This window comes from Fundulus heteroclitus, chromosome 22 (assembly GCF_011125445.2).
Source record: "Fundulus heteroclitus isolate FHET01 chromosome 22, MU-UCD_Fhet_4.1, whole genome shotgun sequence".
NCBI classification, from domain to species: Eukaryota; Metazoa; Chordata; class Actinopteri; order Cyprinodontiformes; family Fundulidae; genus Fundulus; species Fundulus heteroclitus.
This window is the reverse complement of record NC_046382.1, coordinates 22,989,068-23,002,440: the sequence shown is the minus strand read 5'-3', so window position 1 is coordinate 23,002,440 and position 13,373 is coordinate 22,989,068. Positions and strand designations below refer to the sequence as shown.

Genomic DNA, 13,373 nt, shown 5'->3' with positions numbered 1-13,373 from the left:
TAACTTAAAAAGATAGAACATTACATTTAACTAAAACTGTGTTTTTGTCAAATGAACAAATTCTAATATTTTGTTTGGTGTAGTCTGGTGTTATCGTTGGTCTACCTTAACAAGCAATAAGAAATAACATCTGTTTCCGCCGTATGTTGAAGCTTTGTTAACTAGCACTAACGTTTGCATTGACATTTTCAAATCATTTCATTCGAGATAGCGATGATTCAACAAACCGAATGTCATTAAAGAGTCAATTGAATTCAATCATACAGAGTCAATTTTCAAGTCAAGTAGACACACTAATTTATTCTAGGGGAGTCAAGTTCAGTTTATCATTGAAATTGGTAAAACGTTTCATATCTAAAGAAACCAAGCAGATCGCATTAAGTTACTGACTTGCAGCAATCCCCCTTCTGGATGAGCAAGTAGAGACAGTGGATAGTCGATTGCATTGTGTCGTTGACTTGGAAGCAATCCCTCATACCGTTTTTTTTCACCGTAGTGGAATTAATATAGAATATGCAACTTAAATGATTATAAAAAATAAAACTTGGGTTCAAAAGTTTGAACTTCTTCCAGATTTGATTTTATAAATTCAACATGTATGGCTAATTTTATCCTCTTCATTGTGCTTATGTGGTAGGTTTGGTATGAATATGTAATATGAAGGGTTATAACATAGAAAAAGGTTTGTAAACACAAACATACATCCACACCTAAATGCTAAACAGGAAGGAGGTGACAGACTCACCCAAATCAGACAGGAAATGATTTGCCCGAGGTACTGATTTTAAAACTTGGTGAATAAGCATTTTGGCTGCATGAGTTTTATGACTGCAACAAATACACGCCCTTACACTCATGGTCATGCATGCAAATCCCCGTATGTACAAAAAAATATATGCACACTCGCAGATGCTGCAGTCGCTGAATGGTAACAGACTGACCTGAGAGATAAAACAGACATGTGGGGCGGAAAAAAAAAAAACATCACAGTTATGCATTGTTTTAATTTAGAGAATGGCATGTTTACAAAGAGATCCTTCAGAAATACCACAATAAAGACGTAAAATGTTCTATATTTGGATTTTTTTTTTCATTGTAGGCTGAGTTTATTTTGTGAAGAATTCTCTGGGATTTCCAAAAGGAGGCCATTCGGAGCCCTTGGCAGGATTTGAGTTGCCTTTCTTTTTTAGGGGGCAAAGTCAGGAGTTCTTTTCACCCAGAGAAACCAAGTGGCACGACTTCAAAGCTGATCCAGGGACTTAAAAGCTCCAAACATTCAGGACACGCCACAGACTCCCAGAGAGAAACAGCAAACTAGTGGTATCAAGGTTGAACAAATATCTTGTTAACTAATCAATATGCTGGTAAAATAAGCACTAGCTTGCCTTTTTTATAACTTTTTTTATATAACTTAGCTGAAGTTGAATTTAAGAAAGCAGCAGCAAAGTGGCTTGTACAAGAACTTTATCACACGTAATCACAGTAAAACTATGTCTGTTTAACTTCATTGTGACAATCCAACACAAGGAAGTGCGAAATAGTCAAATATACAAATAATCAAACACAGTTTATTTATTTATTTACAGTGAAAATAAAGTGGTCAATTGTTTTGAGGATCCTGAGCCAATGTTCTGTAGAACCAAGCGATGCTACAGTCACAGCTGCAGGTACTTTGGGGTTTGTCTCTAGCAGCTTAGCATGTGTGAAATTTGTCCTTCTTATTAGTAAATGGCTCGAGCTCTTCCCATTCATTTCGACAAGATTCCCATTCCCTGCTGGGGAAAAACATATCCCACATAATGATGCTGCCACCATCTTGTTTCACATAAAGGGGACTGAGTGTTCAGGTTAATGACCAGCGCTAGTTTTCTCTCACGAATCATGTTGTGAATGTCGTGTTTGCTATGCATTGCTTTGTGTTTGTCTACCAGATAAGGTCCAGTTAAAAAATACCCATTTGTTTGTTTTTGTAACAATGTATAAAAACGTTCAAGAGGTATGAATACTTTTTCAATACACTGTAGATATTTTGACATGAAACAGCAAGGCAGGAATAGAGACTTATTTACTAAGCCCTGCTGCTTACACAGTCCGTTTCAATTCAATGCACCTGGAGAAACGATCAGGGAAAAACCTTGTAACCTTAATTATCGGTGCATTTTTGTAGAAAGGAAAAATGTTTATGTGCTCAAAATAACCTTTCTAAGTTTACCTGAGCTGCAGCAGTGAGAAAAGTCATGACCCTTCGGTCTGGTTGGTCCTTGTCAAAGTCAATCCAATTCTTCTTTACGTTCTTTTTCTGCTTTCGGCAGATCAACTTCTTCAAGAAGATGGTCGTTTGCTGCCTGGGATGTAATAAATTTTTTATACTTCAGATGTCAGCGCCCATGCTAGGCTTGATGACTGAGCATCCCATGGCTAAAATAAGCTTACCAGCTTACTTAGCTGCAAGAGTGATCAGCGTGCACACTGTATGTTACTAAAGTATTCACAAATCTCTTGAACAATTTCAAATTTTGTGACAACAGGGTATTTCAACAGATGTTTATGTGATAAAACAACAGAGTGTAGTACATACTGTCAAGCCGAAGAAAAATTTTGATAACCTTTCAAGGGTTTGTACATTATAGCCTGAAAAGAGTTATGTGCATTTAATTGATGACCCTAGATTGCAACCAAATGTCTTCAAAAGTGACAAAGATAGTAAAGAAAGTTTAGTTTTGCTGCAATGGACCAGGAGAAGATAAGCCTCTCTTTTTAAAAGTGGGCGAGAAAACTCATGGGTACTTCCGCACTTTTGGACTGATCATCCCTTGCAGTTGGATAAATTCACAAAATCTCTGAGGACATTTGTAAACTAAAAATAAATATTTCAAATAATTAAGTGTTATTCCAACCCTCCCTCCCCTGTGAGTTGGATCAGTCCAAATCACTCACTGCACCGCAATCTGATTGGGAAATAAAACTCGCTCCATTTCAAAGTGATGCGTCCCGTCAGACAGCCACGGGGCGGAAAAGTCAATGAATGCGAATCTAAATCGGCTTTCACTCGCCGTAAATAATAGAGCGAAACAACTTGAACGTACGTGTATTACTCAGGTTGGTTCTGCTTGGATCTGCTGCAGAAACAAGACGGCCTCATGAAGATTGTGCCTGTTGCTCCCGTTCATAGACATAGCATCCCAGAAACTGTTTTGTAGCGAGAGCGAAGTGGAAATGAGGAGCTGTCTTAATTTTGGCCACTTTTCTCCCTCATTTTACGACATATTCAGACGGCCATGCAACTGTGTGCCGCTTTCTATCCCAGTGAGCGACGTGGCTGGGTCTGAATGTTGAACTTCTTGTCCAACAAAGCTGTTTGATTTCCCTGAAGACGAGCAGATTTATTTAAATCAACCAAAAAGTCTGTTAATTATTATTTTTAAAACACCTATAAAACATACCGCAAGGGAACTGAATCAGCTAATGGTTGAGCACATCAGAATTGTAAAATACATTTATCCTAACTTCAGAACTGAATCATAATATTTACTTTATAGAATAATGTAAGCAGAACGTCTCTGATTTTAGACAATGTTCTCTTCCTGCTTTTAATGGCAAACAATACAATACTATGCAGTAACTCTACAGGTAGGCCACAAATCAAAGACCCTTTGCAGAATGTTTATGAAAATCTTTTTAAATCAAGAGCACTTTTTGTTTATGCACTGCAAAATTGAGCTAAAAGTAAGTAAAATGTTCTTGAAATTAGTGCATTTTTCCTTAATTTGAGCAGGTAGATAACATTATTTGCCCATGGAATAAGATTTTTGCACTTAAAATAAGAACAGTTCATCTCCATCATCTTATTTCAAGTGCAGGATATCTAATTATCTTATTTTAGGGGTAAAAATACTCATTCCATTGGCGAATAGTCTTATTTAGCTGCTAAAATCAAGGAAAAATACATTTATTTCAAGAAAATCTTACTTACCTTTAGTTTCCTTTTTGCAGTGTGTTTTTTTTTTTTTTTTGCTATTCTGGGTGTTTATTTGCTTTGTGTTTTATTTTCTTGGGGAGGGGGTGGGGGGGGGGGGTCACAGCAAAATATTATGAACTTACGGTTATGGGAAACATGGCAAAATCCATCATGAAATAATTTTTGGTCAATTTCCAACACCTGAGGCCATTAGATGTGCAAAGCTAATAGCGTCACACCCAAAGGGCTTGCAGCACTAAATACAGTGAAGGGTGGCTCTAAAAGATGTTGAATCACAGTGGCTGAGTACAAATTGTTGTGTAACAAAACCTTAGCTTTCTGAGCCACTAGGAGGTGGATGATCTGAGTGGGCTAACCTCATTACCAGGATGTGGGTTAGCGAGTTTACGGCCTTAAACTCACGGTCGCGCATGTCGACTGGTTATCTCCACTAATCCTCATTATGACCCTGAGAATAATGCATCCGACAATCATGGCAGGTCAAATGTCAGCAGGCAGACACAGGGGTTGCCATAGCGACTGTAAGGGCTCAAGACCTTGCGCCACTACCTATTAAAAGAGGGGGAAGAGGGCTTTAGAGCAAGCAGGACAAATAACTCTTAATTTGCATTAAGGCTTCTGCTGTTTGGAAACACAATTAAGTTGATGTTTTGGGGGGCCTGCACTGCAAGCAAGCAGGTAAAATGTTTACTACAAATATACAGCAGTGTACATGGGTGATCCTCAATTACAGGCGCAACTTTAAATACCTGCTACAAGGCTGAGTGCAGCAGCCTGCTTGTCCTTGCAATAAGAGCCGTCTGACTAAAGTGTTTTCCTGATACACCTGATATCTCAGCTGGACCACTCCTCCAGCTAATGCACCACTGCAGCTAAAGTAGGAGGGTGGAAAGCACGACAGATAAATGGCTTAGCAGGAGAAGCTGGATCAAGCTTTCGTGCAAGGTGCAAGCATGCAGGTTATGTTTGGAAAGAAGGCCACAATTAATGAAAGTCCTCAAACAAATTTATATACATATGTATGTGATTACTTAAATAATAAAAAAAAAAACGTACATTAAATTAGTTTTAAAAAAATCATGCTTATCCTGAATTTCCCCATTTAGGGGTTAAGTTTCTTATCACATATTTATACATTACAATTATAGAGAATCTGAGAAGCTCGTGAGTAAAAAATGAAAAAAATATATAGAAAAATGTGTTTGTCTGAGAGCTGAGACTGACAGTAAGGCTGCAAAAGTCAGTGTAAGTAGCCTCCAGCTCCAAACAAGTCAGGACTGTTTTACTCAGATACGCAAACAGGAGCGTTTGATACTCTAGGACTCTAAGTATCCTGTTTCTATACGTTTTAAAAGGTGTGCTTGGGACCAAATGTTAATCAAAAGCAGAAAGCCACTAGTGAGACACCAAATCAGATGACTATATATATATATATATATATATATATATATATATATATATATATATATATATATATATGTATTCCATCTATCAAAAAAAAAAGTTATGATAGGACACTCTGGGATCTAAATAATGTCTAGCGTGTATTCTAGCAGCTATTTTGTGTGTGTGCTGAATATTTCATGGCTGAGTAGCACGGCTATAAAATGGTTAAACCAGTAACACGATCTACATGCCCCTACACGAAGTCCTCTTTGGCCTCTGCACCTTTCCGACGCTTCAAACATTCACTGGAAGGGCGTGTGAGCTTGATCAGCAAGACTGGCCGGTGAGTATGTTGACAAATTTACTCACACTAAGCACACCTCAACTGAACCCACCTACACAACGACAGCTGCGTGGGACCACGGGGAACCTTGCTCTACCAGCTCCTCTGTGCAGGATTTGCTGAAAGATGAAGTTTGAGATCAGTGCATAGACAGCTCCCGGCGCTTGGAGCAGGCTCCGCCCCTGCAGGAGCGCAGAACCAAAGGAGAACCAGTTTTAAGGCCACAGACGGTCCTGTATGTAAACACACAGGCTACTGTGATGTCAACAACTGAATGAATGAGAGTGGATCAGCAGTTCAGCGTGACTCTGCGCGAGGGCCCTTTAACAGCGGCATGCATACGGACGCGCCCGCATGTATGTGCCGTATTAAAGGTCACAACGAGATTAGTGTCACTGAATCAACAGATTACTCACACAGACTGACCCACAATTCAGAGTAATCCATAAAATGTTTGCAAATCGCAGCTTGGGCTGATCATGCCTCCCCAAAACCTCTTTTTTTTTTTACTCATAGCGGACAAAGGTCCCCACAAAAAAAAACAAAAAACAACAACAACAACCCAGCAGCAGTTATATAATCAGTCATAATCTGCTACTGTCACTGCTACAACTCTTATGACTCAGTAACGTCCATGTGTACACGCTTGTATACAGCATACACGTGGACTTTCACACCCATTCACCTCTCTCCGAAGCGCACAGGAAACGGTGGACTCATAGAGTTCTGTTACTCTTAAAGTGAAAGCGAGCACAGGACAGCACGGCAAAATTAAGTTTCCAGAAACTTGACATGCGTACACTGGAAGTTCACTGGGCTTTACCTCTTTTTAAGCCAACATCAGGTTTCAACGTGCCTGAGAAACCGTCAGTATATCATGATTTTGTCGCCAGGCGTCCTGGAAGCTTTGGCGAGTGCGTGTCTTTTTGGTTGGAAACGCACCATCTGGGTTTTAGTGTGTTTTGACGGACTGATGCGGTTTTCAAGCCAACTCAACATCCAGAACTGGCACTGGGTCAAGTCGGAGGGAAAGTGAAAGGGAAAACTCAAATGGGTTCTTCACTTTTGCAGATTGTTATTCCACGAGAAATGAGACGGTGGTGATAGATATCCGTGAAGAGGCAGCTGCTGCTATGTTTAATCTATGCAGTTTCTACGCAGAATCATTTATCTGCTGCTGCGTCATTTCCTCAGTCTCCTTTTCCAAGTGAATCTCTTATGATGAAGAAACAGGTAAAGACGGCAACTTAAGCCAATAAAAATGCCAACCAGCAGTGACCAAAAAGGGAAACGTAACTGAACCATACAAGAACTGAAAATCTTCCATATCATCTATATCATGTTTAAAGCCTTCTAAAGCAAACCATAGGCATATATATGATCAAATACTGCCACTGGCAGTACGGAGTATTCCTTTGTTATGAAATATAAGTTGTTTTCTGGTGCTATTTTTCCAACCCGCAAGAAAGACGCTTGACTTCACTGCGATGGTGCCTCTCCCCATGTGGGGTCGCTGCAGCACGGTAAAAAAAAAAAAAAAAAAAAAAAAAGCAGTTGCTGTCGCTGTGCAGATTAGGGGCTAAAACCTTGTTTCAACTTTGAGCAGAAATGATTGCACTCTGCCTCAAATCACCGCTGGTTGGTTGTGTTGTTTACTGGGCAGGGGAGGCGCGGTCACGGTAGGTACTTCCTGGAGGGGGCGGGTAATAACCGCTCTAGACCCGGTGGTGGTGGCCATTCGCTTTCAAGGACAGGGAGGGGCTGCTGTTTAGAGGATGGATTCAGGAGGGTTACTCAGACATGCATGAATCAAGGAAAAAAATGAATAAATAAAATATCGGGGGATGATTCTGACAAAGGAATAGCATTATGACATAGTTAAAAGCTCATAAAGGTTGATTTTTACAGGATACAGCCCCTTTAATAATGAATGACATTGGTAAAGAACGAATTAAAAAAAATCATTGCGATGTTATCATCTTAAAGATTAAAGGCTCCCACATAATTAGCCGTGCTGTGCGCACACTGTGAGCCGCACAGACTCTCCACGCAGACTCTTCCTGGATATTTTACCCTTCATTGTCGAGCGTTACCTATTGCCTACATTTGTTGTGACAAATTCCTACAGTTCCTACACTTTCTGCCAGTGGGGACAAGCGGGGAAAGGCCAGTAGCTTGTCTGATTAGCTAGTTGATCGACTAGAGCCGCCTCTCCTCCAGCAGGCACCTACCGCACACCTGTCAGTGCGGCACAGGAAGTGGCAGTGACGCCGCGCATCCTTGTGACTTCCCTCGTCTCGGTTTATAGTGTGACTCCACATACGTGGTCATAAAAGTGGAGCTCCGCGAGTCCGAGTATGCGCAGAATCCGTGCGGACGACTGTGCGCACGTCCTTGGACTCGTGTCTGTGCAAATATGTCAGAGCCTTTAGGATCCTCATTAGTAAAAAATGGGATCTTTTGCAGTATTCACATTTACCCGTGAAGTCAGAACTTGGATCTGAGACATCACATTGAACAAAAACCAGGTTCTAGTTCTAATTCAGAGAACCTGTCAAATTTAGCAGACCCCCATAAACTGCCAGTGCAAAATACAAATAAACCGTTTATTACTGCAGCAACTATTAGCTTTTTTTTGACAATTGGCAGCCCTCTTGGAATTTGGGGTCAGGGTTGGTAAAAAAAAATCAGTCTTTGGATATGAGGCATTTTTAAACATTTTTGTTTAAACACAGTGCAATTGGGATTAAGACCCCTCCCCCCCCATTCACACAACAAACATAAACAGTCCAACTGCTACTGTGATGCTGTGTCAAAATGTGTTCTTGACAGTACATGCTTGGAAAGCTTTATTGATTAAGATGGTGCATACGATAAAAAAGTGTGATGATGTATTAGATGATGTCCACATGGATGATAGGGCATGCCAAAAAAAAAAAAAAAAAAACTTCTGTCTGACTGTCAAATGTGTGGAGTTTGCCAAATGCTACTAGTGCTTTAATTGGAGCTGTGTGTTTTGGTCAAAGGAGGTTAAGATTGAGATTTTCAGAATCAAACGCTCCAAGTGGGTTTGATGTAACACAGAGAAGCAATATGTGGAAACAGACCTAATGCTTACTGTGAGGTGTGCATTAGGTGTATTGGTGGATGATCTGTGATGCCAGATCCCCAGGGAGCTCTGTCAACTAAGCCTGGCACAATGAACTCTTAAATACCAGGACTTTCTAAATGACGTGATTGACGATTCAAACGACAGTCACATGATCTCCGTAAAGATTCACCGAGGCTGCTGGTGTTGGTCAGTTTGTGTCACTGGCATTTTGCACTTGGCTGTTTTGAAACCCAGGTTTTTGTGGTACAATATGATGCCATGTGCCATAGGACATTTTCTACTGACCGCGCATCGATTAGTACTAGTGTTGCGGTGATGCCATTTTTTGGCCCCAATACCGATACCCGATTGGCAGTATTGGCCGATACCGATTCCATACCGATACCATCTGTTTGATATTGATGTGTGTGTGTATATGAAGAACTGCATACTACTTGGATGTAAAATAATTGCCATCATGGCTTTGTCAAACTGCTACCTTTGCAAAGCAGGAAAAAGACTAATACAAAGTGAATCCAGTAGAACTACTGAGTGTCGGGAGAGAGAAGGCTGCGTTCAAGTGACATACAAACATCAAAATGGTATCAGTGCCCTATTTGTCGGTACTCGCCGATACCGATACCACCATTTTAGTGCGGTATCGGCGCCCCAGCCAATACTGGTATCGGTATCGGTGCGATATTCGATATTTTGTACACTCCTTTAATACGTCATTCGATTCCCTTCAGTCTGCCTAAATCTTCACAGTGAAAATAATATTCACAACAAAAAACACAATTCTTTTTATAGAAAAATGGAAAATTGTTTGTTAATACCTTTCTGTAGTCATTTTATAATGTACAAAAACGACATTTCAGTAATAGGTGATTACAAATGAATTTGCTTTTCTTTGATTTTTACAAGTATTCATCTCCATATATCAACAAAGTGACTAACCTGGAGAAAGAAATATATTCTCTTGTAGGGGTAAATAATACATCTATACAACATGGTAAATACATCAGTAAAACCAAGTAAAGACATTGGGAGGAATTAGCTGGCATGCAAGGTATGGAACGTCAGGATCGAAGGAAGCGATTGGTTAGTTTATGGGTACAAAATGGGGGTAGGTAGGGAAGAAATGGGTATAACCAGACAGGAAATCAAGATTCTTCAATGCCGTCTCAGATGCATCTTTCTGGATTCTCCAATCTTGCGCAATGATATGCGAAACATATCTTGAAAATACTTCTGCTAAGCTCTGCATTCGGTCCTCATTCATCAGGTAAACAACGAGAGAGACATAAGGTTCGGAGACATAACAACCTACATCATGGAAGCAAAGGCATTAAGTATTATCTTCAGCAGTAAGAATCTAAAAAAAAAAAGTCCTGCAGCAGATGGCCACAAAGCCCTGATCTCATCAAGGCTGTCAGCCTGAGAGCCTAAAACAACCGACATGGAGCCTAAATCCAAACGCTGTGCATAAACAGGGTGTTGACTCACTTCAATAGGTTTTCTTCTATAAATAATGAATCCTACAAGTTCTGGGTACTTCTGTTTTTTGGGGGGCTTTATTATCTATCCTCACACACTGCTGAAAGTTCCTCTCTTGATTGCAACACTAGGGACACACACACCGCTCACACACGCAACCATGTGAAACAGGGGTGCGCTTTAAGCATGCGCTGAACCGCCGGCAGCCCTTCGCCAGCGGCTTCCCCTCCAACAGTCGGATCTCTATTCCCCAAACACACACACATAAGCACATGCGAGCCCTTCCCCTTTCGCTCAGTGACAATCCGTGACACTTGACAGGGAAACGCCAGAAAGTCTTGTGCTCGCCATCCGATAGCACCCAGTGAGAAATTTCACTATCCGAAAGTGAAAGCTTCTCTTTTTCCAACTGTTTGGCTCTAGACAGTGAATCTCGATCACCTCACAGATCAAATGAATTCATGCCACAGGGCAAAAAACCGCCGTGGGATCAGCTGTCTGCAGAGGATCTTCTGTTTAAATTCACTTTATTTCCTGTATAAATCCACCCCTGTCTGACAAAAGTTGAACGGTTATTGAGATGGAGCGATGAGGTGCGTTATTTGCCCTACCTGTGCATCACATCGACCGATTCCAGACGAAGGTCTCCTCCTCTTGAGCTCCACACACTTCCTAAGCTTGCAGATCTGGTGGCCGGTCCTGCGATTGAGGCAGCAGCTGCACCGGCCGCAGTTAATCTTCATGAGGCACGGCTCGCACGCCCCACACCTGCTGCGCTTCTTCCTCCCCTTCCTCAGCGACTTCAGGGGCGGGTAGGGGAGCGGGCCCTTCCCCTCTGGCCCCCAGGGTCCGGGCAAAGCGGAGAAGCCGGCGTCCCCACACCCCGTCTCTGACTCCGTGTCGAAGGAAAACGAGGAGCGGGTGCTTTCCGAGCTGCAGGACATGGTGGAGCTGCTGTCCACGAAGGGAGACGAGATCTTTGGCAACGGATCGTGCTCCGGCGTCGCCACCCGAGCGCCGTCCGCAGCGAGGTTTGGTTCGTGTCTTCCTGTGAGGGGTTTGGTGTTTGACTCGCTAGGTAGTGAAAGGGAGGGACAGGGCATCTCTTTATTTATTTCACCTTCATCTTTGGTCTCTTCTGGTGTGCAAGCGAGCCTTTCTCCCCGAGCAGCGGGCGTTTCTCTTAGGTCGGACTCCCCCAGCCTCCTTGGTTGCAGGGAGTCCCGGCAGATAATAACCGGCGTCTTCCTGGTCACTATAACAGTCGTCGCCTTCAGAGCACCGTCAGGAATGGTCGAGGACCCCGCGGGTTGGGCTTTAGCACCGTGAACGGTAGGTTGAACATCCGTCTCTGCCTGGCTCGCAGCCTCCAGCTCAGACGAACGCGAGGCGGCGAGAGCTTTGGTGGGATCTGAGGTAGCTGCGTTGGAGAACACACGCACAGGCGACTCTGGCTGTGCCGTCGGCGGGTCACGATGAGGCAGATCAGGGGGTTCACGAGTCGGAGTGCTGGTTTGGGTTTCCTTTCCCCCCATGTCTTCACGCTCGCCACCGCCCAGCTTCACAGCAGTTTCTTCCTTCTCTCCCATCGCCTGGTGTCGCCTCTCCACCTCCGTCTCTGCTTCCAAACCCTCGCCGTCTTTCCCCGCGACAACCAACGCGCGTTTTTCTGTCCTGCTCCCACTGGGGGTCAGCTCTTCGCCCCCCTCCGGCTGGGCCGTGCCCCCATCATCCTGCTCACCGCTACTGACATCACCACGGACGGATGAGGTGTCGCTTTTCTCACCGCTGCCCTGCGCCCCCGATGAGCCGCTGCTCGCTAACTCCGAGGGGCCAGAGGCGCGATCTCCCTCCCCGTCACCCAGTCGTCCGTCACTGTCGTCACGAGCTGCATCCCCAGGAGCTCTCTTCGAGTCGCCTTCACCGTTACTGCTGACGGACTTTTCGTCTTCGGTTACAAGGCCGTCACACACATCGACCCCCTGCGTGTCCTCCTCAAGAGAGGTGCCCTCTGTGGCGTCGTCAGGCTCAGGACTAGCTGCGGCTTCAACGCCGTCCTCATGACAAGTTCTTGGGGGTTCTTTGTTGTCTGGCTTCTCGTTATCTCCACCTGCAGAGGGATCGTCGACGCTGACGCTCGAGGGCTTGTTTCTCGTGCTCCGTTGCCGGGATGCGGCTCTCTTCCCGCTGCTCCCCCTCCTGTTGTTTTTCCCTCCTGTGCACGCTTTAGGAGACTGGCAGGGAGCAACAGACACTCGCGCTCCCCGCTGGGACTTCCTCTGCCCGAGGGGGCTGTCGGGCAGACTGCTCGACCGTCTGAGCCGAGCGGATCCCGTTACGTTGGCGGCGGCACGGCTACCTCTGCCAGGGGACCTCCCGGGATCCTTCCCGCTCCCACGTGGACTTCGGCCAGACTTGGCCTGGTTGGTTCTCGCTGTTGACCTTGTGGATTCTGCCGGGGTTTTCTGGGAGTTACAGGTTTGGCCCCTGCCGCTGGCCCCTCTCTGTGCTTTTTTTCTCTGAGCAGGTGTCTGTCTCCTGGTTGGCTTGGTAGATGCAGGCATGGCTGAGGGTGTAAAGGAGCGGACCTTTAACAGCCAGCATGGGAGCCAGGTGATTTCTTTTTATCTCTTGCTCAGAAAAAAAAAAAAAAAAACTATACTTTCTTATAGTCTTCTATTTTGTTTTATCCTCGAATTGTAAATTCTGATAGCAGGTAATTGCAGCGCATCACCTATGAAGACAGAAGAAAAGGGACAAACAAATAAGAATCCAGCCACTCAAACGACGGGGGGAAATAACTTCTCACAGCTCAGTTGTTCAAACCTAACTGTATTTGTCTTTGTCGGCCGCTAATGACACTTTTGCCCCTCCTTAAATGGCCACTCGACGTGCAAGTGCCGAGGGGCTGGGGTCAATAAAGCAGTAAACAGTAAAAACGTTAGAAATAATCAGAGGAAGCGCGTAAAACAACAATGGAGAGGCTTTAACAGTTTAAAGGGCAGGCCCGTCGACTAGAGAGGGCTCTGTCCGGAGGTCGGATCCTGTTTTCGTCTTCCTGGCTGGCGGAAGAGAGG

General features: G+C 43.8%; 1 protein-coding gene across 2 annotated transcripts in view; it reads right to left on the bottom strand.

Moving 5' to 3' along the window:
• The window catches only part of tet1 (tet methylcytosine dioxygenase 1), a 41,405-nt gene that overhangs the window by 27,587 nt on the left and 445 nt on the right, over positions 1 to 13,373 (bottom strand). Inside the window, exons 1-2 of one of the 2 annotated variants that reach the window (XM_012880524.3) lie at positions 13,128 to 13,342; positions 10,908 to 13,030 (exon numbers count right to left, since the gene is read on the bottom strand). In XM_012880524.3, coding sequence (XP_012735978.2) covers positions 10,908 to 12,860 — 1,953 coding nt within the window. In that variant the 5' untranslated portion in view covers positions 12,861 to 13,030; positions 13,128 to 13,342. Of the gene's footprint in view, positions 1 to 10,907; positions 13,031 to 13,127; positions 13,343 to 13,373 lie in introns of those variants that run through there. The other variant, XM_012880525.3, reaches the window with a different exon arrangement.